This window comes from Rhodamnia argentea, chromosome 9, assembly GCF_020921035.1.
Source record: "Rhodamnia argentea isolate NSW1041297 chromosome 9, ASM2092103v1, whole genome shotgun sequence".
Classification (NCBI taxonomy): Eukaryota; Viridiplantae; Streptophyta; class Magnoliopsida; order Myrtales; family Myrtaceae; genus Rhodamnia; species Rhodamnia argentea.
Window position 1 is genome coordinate 1,334,204 of NC_063158.1, and position 22,036 is coordinate 1,356,239.

General features: G+C 41.2%; 2 protein-coding genes, 1 long non-coding RNA gene and 1 pseudogene across 3 annotated transcripts; 3 read left to right on the forward strand and 1 right to left on the reverse strand.

The window, feature by feature from the left end:
- Nucleotides 1-1,469: 1,469 nt before the first annotated feature.
- LOC115740790 lies at nucleotides 1,470-4,577 on the forward strand (annotated as a pseudogene).
- Nucleotides 4,578-7,182: 2,605 nt separating this feature from the next.
- Nucleotides 7,183-11,043, forward strand: LOC115740816 (protein trichome birefringence-like 24). The gene is made up of 3 exons (XM_030674412.2): nucleotides 7,183-7,594; nucleotides 7,947-8,224; nucleotides 9,805-11,043. The coding sequence occupies exons 1-3, from the start codon at nucleotides 7,354-7,356 to the stop codon at nucleotides 10,579-10,581; spliced, it is 1,296 nt and encodes a 431-aa protein (XP_030530272.2). The 5' UTR covers nucleotides 7,183-7,353; the 3' UTR covers nucleotides 10,582-11,043.
- On the reverse strand, nucleotides 9,096-9,473 carry LOC125316629. The gene is made up of 2 exons (XR_007199748.1): nucleotides 9,373-9,473; nucleotides 9,096-9,174 (listed from the first exon to the last, which is right to left on the reverse strand). It is a non-coding gene; the product is annotated as an uncharacterized LOC125316629 (long non-coding RNA).
- Nucleotides 11,044-12,474: 1,431 nt separating the features above from the next.
- LOC115740815 (probable GABA transporter 2) lies at nucleotides 12,475-17,626 on the forward strand. The gene is made up of 7 exons (XM_030674411.2): nucleotides 12,475-12,628; nucleotides 12,822-13,052; nucleotides 14,854-14,951; nucleotides 15,218-15,404; nucleotides 16,240-16,370; nucleotides 16,565-16,801; nucleotides 16,905-17,626. The coding sequence occupies exons 1-7, from the start codon at nucleotides 12,544-12,546 to the stop codon at nucleotides 17,292-17,294; spliced, it is 1,359 nt and encodes a 452-aa protein (XP_030530271.2). The 5' UTR covers nucleotides 12,475-12,543; the 3' UTR covers nucleotides 17,295-17,626.
- The last annotated feature ends 4,410 nt before the right edge of the window (nucleotides 17,627-22,036 follow it).

Here is a 22,036-nt window from a genome sequence, read left to right on the forward strand (position 1 = left end):
TTTCTGCAATATGCAGAAGTTGACACATTGATTCACATATAATTTTTCACAATATACAGATGTTGTCTTTTTGAAGAGTGAAAATTATCAAAAAGATCCTAAACCTTTCAAACTTTTGCTAATTCAGTCTTAAACTTTTTAAATTTGCCGATTCGATCTTAAACCTTTTTACCTTTTGTCGATTCATTCCTAATTGCCAAAAGTCACTAACGTGGATCTTGGGAGTCCTACGTGGCACCGCTGGCACTAACATAGATAATTTTCAATAATTTTTTAAAATAATTTTATAAAAATTTTATTTTTTATTTTATTTTCACTTTTTTTTTGCCCCGTCGTGTTTAGAAAGAAAAAACAAAGAAAAAAGATTCAAAATTTTTTAAAAAGGGAAAATTTATTAAAAAGTGTTAAAAAATTATTAAAAATTATCCATGTCGTCTTGATAGTGTCATGTTAGAGATTTCCAATGAATATGACCGAATTGGTAAAATGTTAAAAGGTTTAAGTCTAAATTGACAAAAATGTGAAAGGTTTAAGACTTTTTTGCCTTTTGAAGATACCAATGTTTTCATTTGTTAGTCTTCTCCTTTTGAGCTTCTTTTCATATTTAGATTATTTTCCTTGAAACATAAATACGAAACGTCTATATAAATTTCTATATTTCAAGTCATTCTATCCTATCACACGTCATGATTCGGTGGTAAAAATAGTTCTTTATTAAAACAGCTTTCTAAAATAAATCCTTGGACTAGTTAATAAATGTTTCCAAGGCACTAGTTAAGTTACATAAACCTAATAAGTTGAAGGGTTAATACTACAAAAAACCTCAAATTGGTATATCCGTGACAAATTTACCTCAAATTATTTTTTTGACTACTAAAATCATAAATTGGTACACTTGTGACAATTTTATCCCAAACTGTTACACTTGTTACAAATTTACTCTTCGTTAGTTTTCGTTAAATTTAACCATCAAATTGCTAAGTTAGATGGCATGTGAGCAGTTCACGATGTACCGGTTTATGATTTTTACCTTATGTTTGTCACAAGTTTATCAATTTAAGATTTTTCATGGCCTTAATCCAATTTAATGGAAAGCAAATTTGTCACGGGTATATTAGCTTGGAGTTTTTCTTAGTAAAAAAAATAGTTTAGGATAAATTTATCACAAAAATACTACTTCTAGATTTTTTATAGATCAAAAAAATAGTTTGGGATAATTTATCATAGATATACCAGTTTGAAGTTTTTTGTAATCAAAAAATAATTTGAAATAAATTTATTATGGATGTACTAATTTGAAATTTTTTATGGTATTAACCTAAGTTGAAAGCGTTAAAGGCCTAACAAATCTAAGAACAACACTTTTGGCCGTTGACTTGTTCGTCTTCCTTCCCCTGTTGAAATTAGCAATCGCAGCTGGATTCGCGGGTCATGATTAATCTCTTTGATCTCGGTCTTCTTGAGTTAATCTCACTCATTCACTCTCTTAAGTCCTCATACATGCACTTAGCACTTACCTCAGAAACCAAAATGATGTCTTTGTCTTTCTCTGCTCGCAAGCGGGCAATCAACAGCTCAGCTTCCAAGCTGGGACCCAGCAAAAGCGACAAAAGAGAAAGAAATGTATCCCTTTTGGCGATTACCGTCGCGCAACAAGCACAGTAATTTGGCAGTGAAGCTGGCAGTCTCGATTCTCTTGGTGGATCTCGCGATTACGCTTCTCTTCTCATGATCCGAGGAGCTGTCGCCCAATGTGGCGAACCCAGTTGCCGAAAAGTCGGAGGTGACAAAGCCGACTGAATCCGATGACATGTCGCCTCAGTTCGACTCCACGAGTGCGGAAAATGGAAATGCTAGCGCAGGTAACGTTTCTTGCTGCTCTCCGTTTGTATTCTTGGTCGGTCTGTATTGGGTAAAGGGAAGCCAGATATAACTTAGAATGTTGCTTCAAATGTTATCAGTCTTGGAGATTTTAATTTGTTAACGATGCTTAGAGACAGTTTTTATGGGCAGTGAACTCTCTTCTTCTTTAGGTGGATCTCCATTTAGCTGCTTCGAACGGGAATCCTGTTCTTGTCTCATGAAAAGTTCATTTTCTTTGACTGATTGGATGTTTTCCAATGTATGTCGACATTTGTTTCAGATGAATGTGATCTTTTCTCTGGGGATTGGATTCCACATCTATCTGGTCCGCTTTATACCTACCAGAGTTGCTCCTTGATCGTGACTCACCAGAACTGTATGGGGAATGGGATGCCGGATAAAGGGTATTTGTTCTGGAGGTGGAAACCGAGAAACTGCGAATTGCCACCATTCCATGGGCGAAGGCTTCTTGAGTTTATGAGGAACAAGGTATGGGCGTTGATTGGTGATTCGATAACCCCGTAACCATGTGCAGTCTTTACTATGCATGCTTTCAACCGTAAGTTTTAGCATTCTTAACTCGAAGGTTAGATCTCAGTTTTGGTGCCTTCAGAGATTTTGAAGGAGAATTGTTTTGATTCCCTGACATTCCTTTTTCTGGTAATCAAATTAATTGTCATCTCGATTTATTATACTGGTTCCTGTGCAGCAAATGTCATCTAGAATTGTGGTGATTGTACTCGATTATCAAGTGTGATTTTTCAGAGATTTGTTTACATGCCTTGCTCTGATAGTTCTTCCAACAACTGAAGCCATTCGAGAAAACCTGTTAATAAGCAATGATAGGTTGATGTGCCCAGTACATCATTCTATTTTAGTATAGATTCTTTAAACGGGAATCCAACAAGTGTAAATTGGTTGAACCTTTTGTCGGTATGATGATGAACCAAGATCCTTTAAGACGTTGCTACATCTTGCCTGTGTATGTGAGGTTAAATTTGCCTATGTATGAAAGTTTGATGGAAAAGAGAGTTCTAGTTTAGATTTCTGTCTCTTTTTATCTGGATGTTGTCTACTTACGGGTAAACGGAATGTCCTTGATGATCTACTTGCATTTTAGCTTTTTTATTATAGACAACTAAAAGTCGATTCATGTGTCTGAGGATAGAAAATGAATTGGCATATTGAGGCTTTAAAAATTTGATCACTTCCTTATTAATCTGGTAAGATGTTTTCATCTTGGGATGACCTCCAACTTTTTTTTTTTAAATGCGACTACACATGATTGAAAATTTTAGTTGGTACCAGTTGTCCTCAGAGTGTGCCATAAGTAAATATTTTTTGAATAGATAGGGGAGTTGCACATTATCAGTATTACTCTTTTCTTTTGTTCTCAAGCCACTGCATAACGTTCATGATATGGTGCAGTAACACACAAAAGCATTGATGGGCAAGCTTATTGGGTGTGTTGTCTGATCTGCTCTGAGTTTGTGCGAGAGTGTATGTGCATGTCGTGAGAGAGAGAGAGAGAGAGACATTATCTGTTGAGATATATTTTCCTGATATTGGGCATGTCTGCTGAAAATTGACTGTTCACTGATTTGTTCACTATCATGTTATGCTGTTTAAGTGGTGGTGACCAATTTTGTGGTTTATGAAGCTCAGTGAATACATTTTTCAGGTAGAACAAACCAATACACATCTACCATGGCGAAGAAAAGAGGTCGGGAAGATGGCACTTCCCCTCCTACAACTTTAACATCTCAGTTCATCTGGCTCCTTTCCTAGTAAAAGCGGCGATTTTTGAGGACTACAATGGTGTCTCCACATCGGCAGTTCAGCTTCATCTGGACAAGCTTGATACTATCTGGACTAGTTTGTATCCAAACTTGGATTACATGATACTATCAACCGGGAAATGGTTTCTCAAAACTGCAATATACTACGAGAATGGCAGGGTCGTGGGGTGCCATAACTGTAACAATGAAGACATACCCTGAAATGGGATTTGAGTTTGCCTATAGAAAGACCCTGCATGACGTGATGAACTTCACAGCAAAATCTAAGCACAAAGGTCTGATCTTTCTCCGCACATCCACACCAGATCATTTTGAGAACAGGGAGTGGGATAACGGTGGGGGACCCGCCCAAGAACTGCTCCCGTCAAAGAAGGCGAGATCCAATTGAAGGTCCCTAGTCGGATTCTCCGTGACATCAAACTCAGCGAGTATGAGAAGTCATCAGCCATAGTTGCCAAAAAACGGCATGAATCTAAAGCTTCTCGACTTCACTAATCTCTTGCTGACAAGGCCTGATTGGCAACTGGGTCCTTACATGGAGTTTTATCCATTTGCAAAGGATGATAAGAACGCTAAAGTCCAGAATGACTGCTTGCACTGGTGCTTGCCTGGGCCTATTAACGCTTGGAATGACGTGATAATGAAAATTGTGATGAATGAGAGTTGAATCAGAGTAGCGAAACACGAGATTTAGTCGATAGATGATTGGATAGGATGTAAATGGATGCAGCAGAGAGGTGCGCACTTGGCGGGAGTTCACACTCTATGGATGCTTTGCAGTGGTTGTGAATATGTTCTAGTTCCTTCTTCAGCTCGCAATTTTCAGGTAGACAATTTTCAGGTAACGTATGCTACATGGGCGCATAGACCATATGGCCAGTCAAGGAATTAGTTTGTTTGATGGTACAAAGAGAGCATCTTCTCTGAATTTAATAGAAATGATGTTGCATTGGCCAAAACAATCTAATGAAGGTGAATCGTACCGTACAGTTGATCTGATTGCACTACTTGATATTTAGTTTCATTAGAATCTATTGGTTCAACTGAGACATTGACTATGGATCATTTCTAACGTCTTGCATTGTTGATTTCAAGACGGCCTGATCCTTTGAACTGGAACATTTCGTTGATGGCCTAAAAGGGTATTCTGTCATCGTTGTCGTCAGGTGTCCCTCTATTTCTGCACATTGGATGGACAGCACAAGAACAAACAAAAAGGAGCTCAGTTGGTCGGGCTCGAAGTGATGTACACCGGAGTTCGGCCGACATGGACATAAAGACGATGCATCCCTGAGCCTAGCTGATCCAAAACCTGCTTAATTTGTTTGTCCCACTGCTACGTTGGGTTCGGCTCTATACATGTCCCTTCTATGTTGTCTCGGTGTGCATTATCGTACTATTTTGAGGTGAATTTCCTCGATCATATGAAATGTTCATATGTGTGATGACCCGATATTGTTTCCGCAAGTAAAAATTGTTGTTTATCGTTTTAATTAATAACAGATGTGTGTGGTAATTTTTGGGTCTTGTTGATAATTATATTGAAGGCACTGGTTAAGTTACAAAATATAAAACACAACATTTCTCATGGAGATTTTCAAATTGCAGCAGGCATTTTATGAAAGCTAGTCACTTGAAATTAGGGCTGTCAAATGGGGCCACAAATCGATATATTAACCCACATTTATCAGAGTGGGTTATATATGGGTAACCTTAAATTTCAAATATAGGCCATGATAAGCTCTAAAGAATTAAACCCAGGGTAGATAGATTTTAGTGGGTTTGTTATATAACTCAGCCCACCTTGGTTTTTCTTCGTTAGTCTTCTTCTCTGCCCCTTTTATCGTCATTCTAGTATTCTATGATCGTGAGTCACGAGCTTCTCCTTCCTCTTTGATCCCAACTGATCGCCGTCACCTCCGTCCCCGCCGTCGAACTCCGGCTTCCCCACTGCCCATCTACTGTGGTCCTTCAAGGAGCTGAACTCATTTTTCTGCAGCATCGCGCGCTTGTGAAATCGACAAGGTTGATATTCAAATATTTCTTCTTAGAGCATATTGATTTGATCCAATAAGCGGGACCACCACCCCATAGCATGTTGTCGCCAGAAATAGAACCCTGTATTTGTTCTAGAGAATCTCCTAATTTTTTCAGAGCAACTAGAAAGAATTCAGTTCAGATGTAGGGTATTTATCCAAAAATTTTCGGAACTCCATCCATCAGTACGATGAAATTATCGAACTCTATCTGTAACTCACTATAAGCATGGGAAACAAAGAGAAGATGGGTACGAACTCTGCTTTCTGCTTGATCTGGCTTCGCACACCTCCGAACACGTCAATCCATCGCTGGCGAACCTATTGAGTATGTTTTCCATGTTACTTTGCTTACACGCTTCTCTTCATGCGCAGGTTTAATGACTCGGTCCGGCAAGTCTTCTTCTTCAGGCTCTCGGTTTAGAATCCGTTCGTTGAACGAAGAAACATTGCACGCCTAAGTTGGGTTAATCAAGCAACCCCATTTAACAGCAGCCTCAGCTCTTTTCTCAGAGATTGGTTATTTGGAGTTCCGCCGGAGGAATATGCCGACAAGTACTCCCTAATCGTTGACTTTCGTGACCCCCATATCGCGAGAAATGGTCGATGGTAATGAGCTCTAGCAATTTAGGATTTGATTAATCCAATTGATGATGCTCGACAAGTATGTTGTTGTGTAGCAAAATCCATGACTTGCTCGTCTAGACGTGTAATTTCAGAAAATAATCGACAGAAGATTAATTAATATGGGTTTGTTTTCGTTACGAGAGTAATGTAGGTTGGGTTTTCATCAAGCCCAATACACAGAGATCCATCGTCCATGTCCAAAATCAAGTACGAACCTTGTTCATCATCTATGGGTGGCTCAGGCCGCATTATCACCATCATATTTACATCCCCGTCCATGGCCTGATCCTCGAGCTCTCTCACTGTAAGTTGATGAGCCAGTCTATGAATGTGTTCATTCTTCAAAGGCAACAATTTAAAGGGAAAAATATTGCTAAAAATGGATCTTAGGTCCGGACAAATATGGATCAAGCATGGAGTAGGTACCTAAATTTGTATTGCATAGCAACTGATCAATTTCGATTGGATCATTTTCGATCCGATCCACCCGTTTGACGGGACTAACATAAATAGAAATTTTTACATGTCTAATAGTAAATTCAATAAGGCTTAACAAGTGTGTTAAAGGGTTTTGAACCTTGGGAGTTGGGACACTTGTTATGAAATTACACTATTCTCCTTTCATTAGAAATAATTGTGAAATTGTTTCATGAAACGTATTTAGAAACTGTATTGGGACAACGGTCAGCAAAGAAAAACTCAATCTTGTACGAAAAATTGATCTGTTCATAAACCGCGACGTCCCTGAACAAAACCACCTCGTGCCGGTCGCCCGCTCTCGTTCTCCTGTCTTAATTGTTTGTCTTCTTTGATTTAACAATCACAGCTGGATTCCCGGGGAATTATTGATACCGTGAGATCTTGGTCTTCTTGAGTTAATCTCACTCTTTCCCCTCTCTGGAGCCCACGTATAAAGTCCTTACAAGAAACAAAACTGTTCTTCTCTTTCTCTGAGTCTGCTCGCAAGAGGGCAACCAATAGCTGGGACTCAATTCTGGGAGCTAGCAAAAGCGACAAAGAAGAAGGAAATGAAGCTGAATTGGAGACTGCCGTCGCGTAACAAGCACAGTAATTTGGCGGTGAAGCTAGCAGTCTCGATTCTCTTGGTGGGTCTCGCGTTTAGGCTTCTCTTCTCAAGATCCGAGGAGTTGACGCCCAATGTGGCGAACGCAGTCGCCGAAAAATCGGAGGCGACAAAGCCGACTGAATCTGATGAAGTCTCGCCTCAATTCGACTCAACAGGTGCAGAAGATGAAAATGCTAGCGCAGGTCGTGTTTCTTGCTGCTCTTGGTTTGTATTCTTTGTTGGTCTGCATCAGTTCTCTTTTCTTGTTGTGTAATTACTGAGTAGTTGCTGAATTGGGACAAGGGAAGCAAGATATAACTGGAAAGTTGCCTAAATTGTTGTGGGATACTGACCGTGGCTGCTTCAGTCGTGAATATTTCAACTTGTAATGATGAAATGCTTAGAGACAGTCTTTGTGGGCAGTGAACTCTATTCTTCTTTTGGTTGATCTCCATTTAGCTGATTTTGAAGGGCAATCCTCTTATTTGTCCCATGAAAAGTTCACATTTTTTGACTGATTTGGTGTTTGCCAATGGATGTCGACATTTTTTTCAGATGAATGTGATCTTTTCTCTGGGGATTGGATTCCACATCGGTCTAGTCCAGTTTATACCAATCAGAGCTGCTCCTTCATCGAGACTCACCAAAACTGTATGGGGAATGGGAGGCCGGATAAAGGGTATTTGTACTGGAGGTGGAAACCGAGAAACTGCGAATTGCCACCATTCAGCGGGCGGAGGTTTCTCAAGTTTATGAGGAACAAGGCATGGGCATTGATTGGTGATTCGATTTCTCGTAACCATGTGCAGTCTTTGCTATGCATGCTTTCAACTGTAAGTTGTAGCGTTCTTTACTCGAAAGTTAGATGTCAGGTTTGCTGCCTACAGAGATTTTGAAGGGGGGGTTGTTTTGATTCTCTGATGTTCCTTTCCAGGGAATGAAGTTATTCATCATCTTGTTTGTATTATGCTGGTTTCTGGGATTAATGTTGTGCAAATGTCATCCAACATCGCGGTGGTTGTACTTGATTATCAAGTATGATTTTCATTGATTGGTGGTTGTCGGGTCAATGTCTGTCCAGTTATAGTACCTGTGCAACTTCAATATTTTATGCAAGTGTATATTCTGTTTTTCTTGTTGGCTCACCGTTGAACCCTCTCTAGCACATAATGGTGCCATCCATGGTTCATGGTTTTTGTGTCCGGTTTTCTACTTGTACCTAGCCCTTTGAAAAGTTCAGTACACACTTACTTTACAAAAAAAAAAACTCCAGGATATTGCTTTTCTGGATTGCGACCTTGTAACTCATCTGACAACTGAAGCTAGATAAAGCCTGTTAATAAGCAATAGGCATTGGGGTTGATGTGCCCACTGCATCAATCAATCGTGGTATTGCCGATTCTTTTAAATGGGACTCCAACCAGTGTAAATGGGTCAAACTTTATTAGCATGATGATAAACCAAGATCCTTTAGGACGGACTTTGCTACATCTTGCCTGCGCATGTGAGGATGATTGTGCCTATGAACGAAAGGTTGACGGAAAAGAGAGTGTAGTGTAGATTTTTGTCTCTTTTTTTTAGGACGTCATCTACTGATGAGAAAACAGAATGTCCTTGATCATCTATAGACATTCTAGGCTTTTGCTTAAAGAAAAATTATAGTTGATTTATGTGTCTGAGGATGGAAGCTGAATTGGCATATTGAGACTTTAGAAATTTGATCACTTCCTTATGTTTTTATTCAAAATTGATCTGGTAGGCTGTTTTCATCTTGGAATGAATGCTCAGTTTCTTTGAAATGCGACTGCATACAATTGAATGTTATGGTTGGATGGGCAGGCGGATGAGCAAAGGGTAGCACCTGTTTGTCCTCAGAATGTGCCGTAAGTAGATGCTTTCTGAGTAGATCAGGCAGTTGCAGGTTACAGTATCATTCTTTTCTTGGAATGATACTGGTAGGATGTTTTCATCTTGGCATGACCTCTCAGTTTCTTTGAAATGCGACTGCATACAATTGAATGTTATGGTTGGACGGGCGGGCGGATGAGCAAAGGGTAGTACCTGTTTGTCCTCAGAATGTGCCGTAAGTAGATGTTTTCTGAGTAGATCAGGCAGTTGCAGATTACAGTATCGTTCTTTGCTTGTCCTTGTTTCTCAGTCCATGACTGCATAATGTGCATGATATGGTGTGCTAACACACAAAAACAGAGACGGGCAAGCTTATTGAGCGTGTTGTCATTGTGCGAGAGAGAGAGAGAGAGAGAAGTTATCTTTGGAGATATTTCATCGTGATTTTGGGTGTGTATCAGTGAAAATTCACTGTTCTCTGACTTTTGTTCATTGTTATGTTACGCTTCTTGAAATTTGTCAACCAATTTTGTTGTTTTTCAAGCTCAGTGAATAAATTTTTCAGGTAGAACAACCGATACACGTCTACCATGACAAAGAATACAAATCGAGAAGATGGCACTTCCCCTCCTACAACTTCAACATCTCGGTCATCTGGACTCCTTTCCTTGTAAAAGCGGCAATTTTCGAGGACTACAATGGCGTCTCCACATCAGAAGTTAAGCTTCATCTGGACAAGCTTGATACGAACTGGACTAGTTTGTATCCAAACTTGGATTACATGATAATATCAACGGGGAAATGGTTTCTCAAAACTTCGATATACTATGAGAATGGTCGAGCCGTGGGCTGCCATAACTGTAACAAAGAAGACATACCCGAGGTTGGATTCGAGTTTGCCTACAGGAAGACTCTGCACAACGTGATGAACTTCATAGCAAAATCTAAGCACAAAGGTCTGATATTTTTTCGCACATCCACACCAGATCATTTTGAGAATGGGGAGTGGCATAACGGCGGGACCTGCCGGAGAACAGCTCCTGTCAAAGAAGGTGAGATCGAATTGAAGGACGTAAACCGAGTTCTCCGTGACATCGAACTCAACGAGTACAAGAAGGCATCAGCCATAGCTGCTAATAATGGCGTGGATCTAAAGCTTCTCGACTTCACTAATCTCTTGCTGACAAGGCCTGACGGGCATCCGGGTCCCTACAGGGAGTTTTATCCGTTTTCGAAGGATAAGAACGCCAAAGTCCAGAATGACTGCTTGCACTGGTGCTTGCCAGGGCCTATTGACACTTGGAACGACTTGATAATGGAAATTGCGGTGAATGCAAGTTGAACCACAGCAGCAAAGCCCGAGATCTAATCGATAGAATGGTGAACTTGTAAATGCACGCAACAGGTTGACGTGATGCGCACTCGGCAGGAGTTCGCAGTCTGTGGATGTATTGCAATGGTTGTGAATATGTTCTAGTTCCTTCAGCTCTCCCATTATAGTGAGGTTATTACATAGACCAAATGGCCAGTCAAGGAATTTATCCGTTTGATGGTACAAAGAGAGCATCTTTTTGGAATCTAACAGAAATGGTGTTTTATTGGCGAAAGGAATGGCATGGAGTTGTATTGCACCGTGTGGTTTATGCGATTGCAGTACTTGATTCTGAGTTTCACTAGACTCAGGTTGTTTCAACCGAGATACTGACCATGGAATACTTCCAATGTCCTGCGGTGTTGATCTCGTGATGATCTGATCTTTTGAACTGTAACATTTCTTAGAAATCAATCCAAAAGGGTGCTCAATCAACACGGTCATCAAGTGTCTTTCCCTTTCCGCACGCCAGACGGACTGTGCAAGGACAAACAAAAATGAACTGAGTGGGTCGGGGTCGAGGTGATGTACACTGGAGCCGGGCCGACATGGACATAAAAGATGATCTGCATACGAAGTTTGCATACTCCAGGTGTCCTCCTGAGACATTATAGGATGGACCCTATTTAGGTCTCCGTTAGTTATCAAAGAAGGTCCATCCAAAAGGTGAAACGGAGCTTTTTCCTTTATTCTCTACCCAAGAAAACAGACGGAGACGCAGCTTAAGGAGTTGCTTAACGTGATAAAAGTGAAGAGAATCGGTTCGTGGGGGTGGGGGGATAAGATAATGAGATTCTACCTCCAATTGCCTACACCCTTCTTTTCAGAATTCTCCCCGTTTGGCTACGTGTTTCCCCGTCCCCTCCTCGTACATGTTGAGGTTAAGACAAGAAACTTTGTCTTAATTAGAACATAATGACGAAAGGCTTCGAGGAGATGCGTGATTATCTTCATGTAACGCATCCGAACTTGGGAGGTTCGTAGGCCAAGTTCGTGTGTGGGGGGGTGGCGTCTTATCTTAGGACTTAAAACATAATTAGGACGCAATCAATCAAAACACTCCTCCAGTCACGCCACTCCAGTCTCTCCGTTTCGTGCCCGCAACAATGACCACTAACTCGTTCCTTGTACCCTACAAAAAGGAGGATAGAATGGCAAAAGAATTTAAAAGCACGATGCCGGAAAAGAATCGTCGCCATCGATGTACATCGTAAGAAAGTGACGACAATTGATGAATTTACATAAAAACGTTGAGTTCCGTAATCTATTAGGGAGGTCTTACAAAGAGCACACTGTTACACAGATGCTTACTGAATTTAAATCCACGAATAACTTCCAAATCTAATAAAAGGTTACCGGATGCTGCAATATACACATTATCTCGATAGTTGCGGTTACATCGAACTCCATTACATCGACCCGGCCACCCTAATGGGTTACATGTTCTCCGTTGATAACTTGTGACGTTAACGAATTTCGGCGTGAACAGAAAAATCTTTGAATACGTCTTCGGTGGTGGTGGTGTGGTCTTCTTAATTCCACTCTCTCACTTTGACGATGTGGGCCTATGCTTCCATTCAAATTGAATCAAATCTGCCGAATTACACTTCAAAAGATTTGGAAAATCAAGCCTGTTTTTCCATGTCTAGAGAGAGCGATTCGATCGCATCTAAAGAGGGCGATCCTCCCTTTTAAAAAAAAAAAAAATTAAAAAAATTAAAAATATCGCTAAGCACATATTCCTCTCACTCTCACACCATTCGCGCGTGGCTCGATTCCCGCTACACCGGCTTCTACACTGCGCCGTGGGCGCACGCTACTTAAACCTGCGCACCCTCCATCACTAGCTTTGCTTGCTTATTATAACTCTCCCTCCTCTCTCTCTCTCTCTCCCCGTCAACGGTACTCAGTCCTTCATAGCCGACGTCAACAATGGCTAGCCCTCCCAAGCAGGACTCGTTCCCCGAGCTCCGCCGCGAGACCGACGCCGGAGCCACCTTCGTCCTCGAGTCTAAAGGTAGCCACTGCTCGCGGTCGCTTCAGATTCATTCTAAAACCATTCAAGCTCGCTGTTCACGGCGGTCATCGACGTCGCTTGGATGACCGCCAATGCAACGCTCGCTCCGTATCATGTTTTTTTTTTTTTCCCCCTTTTCGCCGGATCGAGAAGATACTGAATCGAGTTTCGATCCCTTCGTGTTTTGGGACAGGGGAGTGGTGGCACGCGGGGTTCCATCTGACGACGGCGATCGTGGGGCCGACGATACTGACGCTGCCGTACGCGTTCCGGGGGCTGGGGTGGGGGCTGGGCATGCTCTGCCTGACCGCGATGGGGATCGTCACCTTCTACTCCTACTTCCTCATGTCCAAGGTGCTGGAGCACTGCGAGAAGGAAGGCCGCCGCCACATCCGCTTCCGCGAGCTCGCCGCCGACGTCCTAGGTAAAGTTAGTAACCAATCGATTCTTCCGCTGGACAAGTTCGACCGGTTCGTTCGAGGCCATGAGAGGCGATGATCTCGACGCGCTGGTTTCTTGTGCCTCATGTTACCGCAAATGTCGATCCCCGCTTTGTAGCGAATTCGGTTACCAGGGGTTCGGTTTCGATCCTGCCTGGTAACCGAATTTCTTTTTTCACTTTCTTTTTATTAATTAATCACGAGCGAGTCATCGCACGTTTTTGCTTATTTAAAAATTTCAAAACACTTCGTATTTATACAGTATACAACGTTAATACTTAAATTCACGTATGACCTCTTCATTATTTGTCAGAATTTATGCAGTATTTTAAATTGTCTTATTCATTTGTTAATGTTCGGAAACAAGAAAAAAAAAAAAAACCAAAGAAACAGGCATTCTGCCACTTGGCTAAGACTCGTGGTAGAAAAAACGAGCATAACTAACGTCCAGAAATTAATTAAGTTAGAACTCACCGGAAAATTTTGATATGTTGAAAGTCGCGTATTTTTCTTATTTGTTTAATTTTAAGCAAATCTATACACCAAAACAATATATGTCGATGGTATCGGGTATGCTAATTTCTGAAAATTTTGCAAGCCCATATCTAGCTCATCCCATTTAAATTATCGGGTATTAGTTGGGTTGTTCTCAAAATTTTCTATATTGACCATTTTCTCGTGCATAATACACTATCTTGATTATTACATCTAAAACGAGAAAAACAAGGCTCCGATTTAAATTCTAATGTAGATTTTATGGACTATAACAAGTGAAAATAATGATGCTTATTTGACAGATAGTATGCGTAGTTTCTAGTTTGGGCATTATAGAATCATATAAATGACATTGTAAAAGTAAATTGGTTGCTTTCTTTTTTTTTTTTTCTCGAAAGAGGATCATTATCAAATTGACGGTCGACAAGTTTTATGGACCTCGGCATGTGGATCGGCGTTATGAGCGCCGTGAAAAACGCCTGCACGGATGATTCGGACACGTTGGCCAACGGTCTGGACTTTCATCATTCTCCTTATCTTTATCTCTTTTTGTCTTTTTCCTTTGTCGAGTTGGAGGTGGACTTTCGTATTTGGTGGCTACTTTTCTTTTCCTCGTTCCTTCATTCGTAATGCCTGCGTCATATTTTGTCGGAGTTGGTGGCCCAAGGCCCATGGCTATAGTGGGTCGTGGCGAGTCCGTTGTCGATTCTTCGGAGAGAGACGCTTCTGATGGATCATGTATTACTGTAGCGGTGTAAAAAAAGCCCAGGCTGGCCCGACCCGGCCCGAAAATTCACCCAATTTTCGGGCCTTTTCATGCCGGCCTTCAGGTACTGTCCATGTAAGGCTCGGGCCAGGTCGGCTCTGGCTTTTTTGACACCGGTGTTTTCTTTGTAATTTACTTTCTTTTCATTTTTTCTTTTTATATATTATTTCATTCGACAGGCTTATCAAGTGATTTTGATTCTAAAAAAAAAAAAAAAGAAGAAGAATCCGACCTGACCCGACCCAGCCCGGCCCGAAGAGTTCGGACATATATAATTCGGGCTCGGGCTGGCTGAGACCCGCCCCGTTGACACCCCTATTAATGTAGTGTACTATAACTAGGCCTTCCAGTTGGGTCAAATTTGATAAGTTAATTCATCCATGTTCTAGACAATTAAGATGATGGATCCTTTGCCATATGGATGAAGTTCTCATGGGTAAATTCCTTCTTACTTGCGGAAATAATGCTGTTGCTATCGTTCTGATCTATACAGATCTTATGGTCTTGCCTTTTGCTGTGTATAGGATCCGGATGGATGTTTTACTTTGTGATATTCATACAAACTGCCATCAACACCGGGATCGGAATTGGGGCGATTCTGCTGGCTGGAGAATGCCTTCAGGTATTGTTCTATGTCTGCTCCAGTGTAATGCAGTTTCGTGACACTTTTGCCATTTTCACAAGCCTTCGTGAAAAATGGATCGTTTCGATGTTTTCGAATAAATGTGGCTCTTCACGAGTCTCCCGGAAAAAAAGTTAATGCAGGAATGTTTCATGATTTAGATGTATTCACTGTCTGCTGTATTGATCTTCTTTCTTGTATCAACACCGAGACAGATGGATTTTATTTTTTTACAACTTTGTTTTTTTCTGTTTGGACCGTACAAGATCGTGTACTCAAACCTTTCTCCTAATGGGTCCCTAAAACTGTACGACTTCATAGCAATGGTGACGGTGGTCATGATAGTTCTCTCCCAGCTTCCGACCTTCCACTCTCTCAGGCACCTCAATTTGGGTTCGCTGCTTCTCAGCTTGGGATATACCTTCATTGTAGTTGGTGCTTGTGTTCACGCAGGTATTGAATCCATGTTTTTCGTGCTTTAATCAAATTGCATATGTTTTAGCTTCTTGTCGGTGTTAACATTGCTGAGAAACAAATAATTTTTTTTTTTTTTTTAGAGCCACTACTTTAGGAAGGTGAAATGTTTCTTAGCAGCTCAAAACAAAAACTAGTGATATCAATACTTGATTGGTAATTGAACAAATGTCGCACATGGACATGGAACACCTTTTTGATATCACAAAACCTCTAACTTCTCTGGTTTAACCCGTAAAAAAAACTGAAAGAAGATCGAAATTTCTGAGATGGGTACAAGAAGTTACTGTTAAATCCTGAAACCGCATTTCTAGGCATCTTCGGCTGACACTACCAGTCACATTATGAAGTGAAATCTGCGTGAAAATCTCTAAATTAGAACTATAATCCCCATCTCTGAATAAGATGCATGGCGTGTTGGAGGACTCCTGTGGAGCTTTCATCCACTTGCATACTTCCTTCGAGGTCAAATGAGAGAAGGAATTAGAACTTGACTGTCCAGTCTTCCCCGTAGAGCGCAATGAATGCATGGCTGAGCGGGGAGGCCAGTCTTATCTACAGTTTTACGTCAAAGATCACCCTTGGAAACTAGTCTTCCAGCTTCCCACATTTACTATTTCACTTTGAACCCCGTAAAAATTTGACATTTATGTTCTTCATGGAGGTCAAATTTTGTACAGGCACGAGTTGGCTATGGGATAAATCAGTTCTTTAACCTTTTTCCACATAGAAATCATAAAAGGGGCAGCAATATTCCTAAAGCAGACTATTGTTTTTCCATTCTGGCCATCTAACCAACTTCTACATCTTGCAGGTTTATCAAAGAATGCCCCTCCAAGAGACTATTCCTTGGAATCTTCAGAGTCTGCAAGGATTTTTAGCGCTTTCACTTCCATATCCATTATAGCTGCCATTTATGGGAACGGTATACTGCCAGAAATACAAGTAAACCTCAACTTCTGTTTCAACTTTTAAAATCGCCATAAGTATGCAAGTGTAGAAAGCTTGAATTATGGGCTAGGAAGCATCTAGTACTAAAAAGACATGTTGACGATATCGTGTTATCTAGTAATGTATGTTCATATCCATTGGCTGTTAGAAACAAGAACTCTGCTCTGAATTGTTATGCTTCATTGCAGGCAACTCTGGCACCACCTGTGACTGGGAAGATGGTAAAAGGCCTTCTCATGTGCTATGCAGTGATCTTTGTCACATTCTATTCTGCTGCCGTGTCTGGGTACTTGGTTTTTGGCAACAAATCGAACTCAAACATACTCAAAAGCCTATTGCCAGATAACGGACCTGCTTTAGCTCCGACTTGGGTTCTCGGCCTCGGTGTGGTTTTTGTCCTGCTACAGCTCTTTGCAATTGGCCTGGTAATCACTCGTAGTAGTAGTAGTAGTAGTAGTAGTAGTAGTAGTAGTAGTGTACTCCATTTGATTGGAATTTCTAAACTCATCTCCAAGGGCCTGGAAACAGGTCTACTCTCAAGTGGCATACGAGATCATGGAAAGCAAATCGGCCGATGTGAAGCAAGGAATATTCGCCTGGCGCAACCTTATTCCTAGGATAATTCTTCGGACTTTGTACGTGGTGTTTTGCGGGTTCATGGCGGCCATGCTTCCCTTCTTTGGGGACATCAACGGTGTCGTGGGAGCTATTGGCTTCATCCCTCTAGATTTCGTTCTTCCAATGGTTCTCTATAACATGACATTCAAGCCAACGAAATCATCCTTAACCTACTTGATCAACATGTCGATCATCATTGTCTTCACCGGCGCAGGACTGATGGGCGCATTTTCTTCCATAAGGAAGTTAATTCTTGATGCCAACCAGTTCAAGCTCTTCAGTAGTGACGTGGTGGACTAAGGTACAGAAACATAAACTCTGCGGTTCTAATGTACTTGCACCCGAAAGTTACAGGAGAAAGTCACACGTTTAGAAGGGCGGAAAAAAGGAACATTCAAGGGGGTGATTGGTGAATCATGGATACTAGATGCTGTCCTCTGCTTTGTGCCAATGAAAGGAGGTGGGAGATTTATAGGCACCATCATTTGGAAGTGTAGAAAAGTTGATATCCCAAGCTTCAATTCAGCAAACAAAAAGAGGCTTTTCATGGTGTACTCTGATCTCTGAAAGACATGCAATCTCGTTTGATTATGCGATATAAACAGGCGCCAAGCGGTTCTCTCTTTCGGCCAGTTCTTCCTCACAGCAACTACTTATAATCACGGGATGTTTGTGAACGCTGTCCCAGAAATGATGATCGATATTGGCAACCTCTTTACAAGCAAGAAATTTAGTCGTACCGTCTCTTATGCTTCAATTTAAAAGATAAAAGCATTGTAATGACAGAAACCAAAACCGCCGCCCACCACCACCCGGCCACCGCAGCCCCCTGCCTGCCACTGCCACCACCACCCGAAGTTCGAGTTAAGGTTAGGAGAGGTCGAAGGTTACGGGAATGTCAATATGGTTTGGTTACGCGCACCCGTCAACTTTTCACATAGCTCCAGTAATCATCACCGCACCACCAACCGCAACCGGCCACTTTTCCTTCTATCCAAGTTTCTCTCCCACCACCATCACCAGAAAAGCTCAGCCTCGGCCATCAGCCTCAGCCTTCATTTTCGAGTTCGCTGCGGGTGCGACTTTCCTCGTCTGAGCACAAAAATATGTTTTAGAGGTTATGACACCCTGTGTTTTTTTCTTTTTCAGGCCCTAAGGATGTCTGATTAGATTCTACTGTAATTGAGCTTCTGGGTACTTGAGAATTCGAGAGGGTATGGAGTGATTTAGGCATGCTTAGTCAGTGGAGGGCATAGAGCGATCAGTTTTTTATGGCACTCGATGTCCTCCAGTTTCAGCTCGAGAACGACGATCGTGGCTGGTGTTTCGTAGTGTGTCACGGCAAACTTTTTCTCGTTTGTGTTTGCTTTTAGTTTCATCTGACGGCTTAAACAATCCATTTGTTCAGTCCGACGTATTATTTATCTGTTTTCGGTGTGCTTTTGTGTCGTAAGCATGACATGACGAAGAATGTGTCGATTTTCTTATCTGAGTTTAGAGGTAATTAGCAACTTCAGCGTCTTCGTAAGCAAGAAAAACAGATAAACTTTCTAACAAGTCTCCTGCTGCGAGTTTCGCTTATTGGGTGCAATAGTTTTTTAATGACACAGAGAAAGAAGCAGCTCGATTGAACCGGCAGAAGGAGAAGGAGCTGGAGAGAGAGGCAATGTAGTTGGATTGGGGAACCTGTTCCTGATCAATTCTCCCGGGAAATCTTTGAATAGGGCGGGCGGGTGGCAGCTGCTGTGGAAAAGGCGGGAGGCGTCAATATGGATTGAGTCGGGTATGGGTCGAGTGTTGGTCAGGTCGGGTATGGATCATTGAATTTTCATTGCATGAATATGAGTTAAAAATGATTAAATGGGTCAATATGGGTTGGACCACATTCGACCCGACCTAAATTTGATCCGACCCACCTATTTGATATCTCTAATTTACAACAACAAATGGATCGGATTGAGGGTGCATAGGCAAGTTACTTGTCAAAATAGTTCAAAGTGCTCGCAAAGCATGCAATTTGATTCCTCCTCAAGCAAATGGGATTGGCGCAAGGTTGTCAAGGCAATCCATCTCATAGCTATAATTATAATTTCGCTGTCTGATCAGTCCTTCTTATCAGCGTTTACTTTAAGATAGGCCCCGTCAGACGCTTCCCAAGAGAAAGCTAATCGAGCAAGACGAACAATGCTTCCGCTTGGACCGCCCCATGCTCGTTGCGACCAGTTTATTCAGCCATTTGGTAGTTCCATCACTAGTTTCACCTAGCAATTGCTTGGGGTTGTAACTAGAAATCTGATCGTTTTGATGCGGTGGGACTTGGGCAGAAAACCGAAAGGAGAGGTTGTAACACCCAATATTTAAGTATAATGAGTTGTCTTTGTACTACATCAATTTGACAGATACAGATACAGATACAATCATTGCGGTCGTTGCGAGGGATCCCATCGTTGAACGTCGTTACTCGGTTCATTCAAGGAGGATAAGTAACAAATTGCTTTGAGCTATTACGTACATCCGAAGTGAATACTGCACATGAAAATACCGCGAAAATTTCCTGAACAAGCGGGCGCGCATTATTCACGGGAAAATCATCAAAAAAAAAAAATTTATTATAATCTATTGTAATTCAGTCCTAAAAACTTATTTTTTTTTATCGATTGGGTCCTAAACATTTTACAATTATGCCAATTTAGTTCATTTGGCCTCCCAGCGTTGACATGGCAATTTTTAAATAATATTTTAATCATTTGAATTTTTTAATAATTTTTTCCTATCTCTTTGTTTTTTTTACTTTTTCTTTAAGGGTTTGGGCAGGCAGCCATGCGGGCCACATGCCTAGGGTTGACAAGGTCTATTAGGGTGTGGTTCATTCTCTTGTGAGACAGAAAAGCACATGGGTCCCGCTCCACGTTGAGCGGGTGAGGGTTCGGGAGAGCCGACCCGACGGGTGTCTCAAGAGAGTGGCGCTCCCTAGATATCAGAGAGCTTTTATGATTTAAGTCCGTAATTCTTCATTAGTAGTTTGAGTTTTGGCTCGTGAATATCTACCGTTATATATACTTTTTTTCACTTGAAATTAAATGATGTAACGAAAGGTGCGAGGTCCTAATTATAATGAAATCCTCTATTGAACGTAACCCTAATTTAAGAATGAACCAAGATAAAATCTCATGTCTTGATTTATCTCTCATTTTAAGTTTTATTTCAACTTGATTGTGCGTCGAATACTAACAAGGTTAGGGACCGACGATGACAAGGGTTGCAAGCAATCGCCATGGAAGCCGTACTTGGGTGAGGGACGCGACCCTCGCCGGCCCTCGGCTTTTGGCCAGTAGGGCTATCTTGCCAAACCAAAAAAAAAAAAAAAAGTTAAATAAAAAAAACAGAAACAAGTTATAAAAAAATATCAAATATTATTTAAAATTGTCACGTCATCACCGGCCGATCAAATGGATTGAATTTGCACAATTACAAAAATTTTAGGACTCAATCGGGAAAAAAAAAGATTTAGGATTGAATTGACACAATAGCAATAGGTTTATGACTTTATTCGCTAGTGGTATTGAAATCAAATATAAGTCACACACCTAATTCATACGCATAAATCCACCCCTTCGTCGCTAACTATATCCCACAGGTTTGATCCGGAATAATTCGAATTCTTTGCGGTAATACGAGAGTCGAGAATAAAAAAAAAAAAATCAAAAGCAAGATAGAAGAGTAGCCACGGAGAAAAGGAACCCATGGAATTCAATTACAAGTCTTTATCAAGGACTTCACGTACTTAAATCAGTTGATGATTCGTTAAAATTGTGTAGACGGCTAAAAACGGGAATGCCTCGGCGCTGATATTGCATGCCTTCTCGTTTTTCCTTTTATTTCCGTTCGCATGAGCAAGAGTCCCCTCTTCAATGAATGAATTTCGATCTCATAAAATATCTCATCTATTTCAAAGCCCAATTCATCTTGGCTCGTCATCAAAACATCTCGGTAGCCTACTAATCGGGTGGCAGATTCGCTATCGAAATCGCACCGTTCAAATCGTGCTCCGGATGCGGCCAAAAAAAAAAAGACAGAAAAAAATTTGTGTTCCGACTTTTCGAGTTTCATCTCCGCCTCAATCCCTTTGGGACTTTCTTCGTGCCGATGCTCCTTCTTGGGCTTTTATGTAAGAACCTTTAATTCCGGGAATGAAGTTCTTTTTCGACCCCCTCCCCAAAAAAAAAAAAAAAGGGAAGCGCAGAATATGAAATTCTATAGAATTCGTCCGTGCGGGGACATGAGCACCAACTCCATTTTTTTTTTTTTTGTTTGACAATTCTTCTTCCTTTTTTTAAGCATGTCTCTTGCATAGTTGCATGGTCATGATCATGAAGACGTTCATATTCCCAAGAGGGGAACCCAACTGTACAATCCGTGGTTGTTGGGTCAACAAACAACGAAATTCGACTCATTCTAATGATTTTGGGGGAGATACATTCTTTTCAAGTTTAATGTATTTTTAATTTGGGGGGTTGAAGTTGAACGGGTCCTCCCTCTCCACACACGCGCTTGCGTAACGAGCTCGAAGCCAGAAATCGAACGAATCCTCCGCGTTCCTTAAACTCCAATCGGATCGTCATGTTCACATGGTGATGGCTCGTTTAAGTCCGCCCCGTACCCATTGGACTTTTTATTAATTTGACTAATCAGAGTATGGCCGCCGTCTCATCTTGTTGCTTACGAAAATGATTAGGCACCCCACTTCAATCCCATAATGTTCAAAATCACATATCTCGATGATTAATTAAGACCGTGTTAATTACGCGGGGGCACGGCTAGAGGCTTGGATTTGTTCGTCGGGATGTTCGTTCCGGGTACGTGCGCACGTAGTGAAAAAGGGATTTTCTTTTTTCCCTTCTCTCTGTGATAAATAAATTTAAGATTTTTCGTGCGACCACATAATAGAATGAAATTTGTGAAACACGTAAGTCGAAAAGTACCTATAAAAGAGGACATTATTGCGTAAGTAATATGTTCTTAATTAATATTAAAAGAGGACA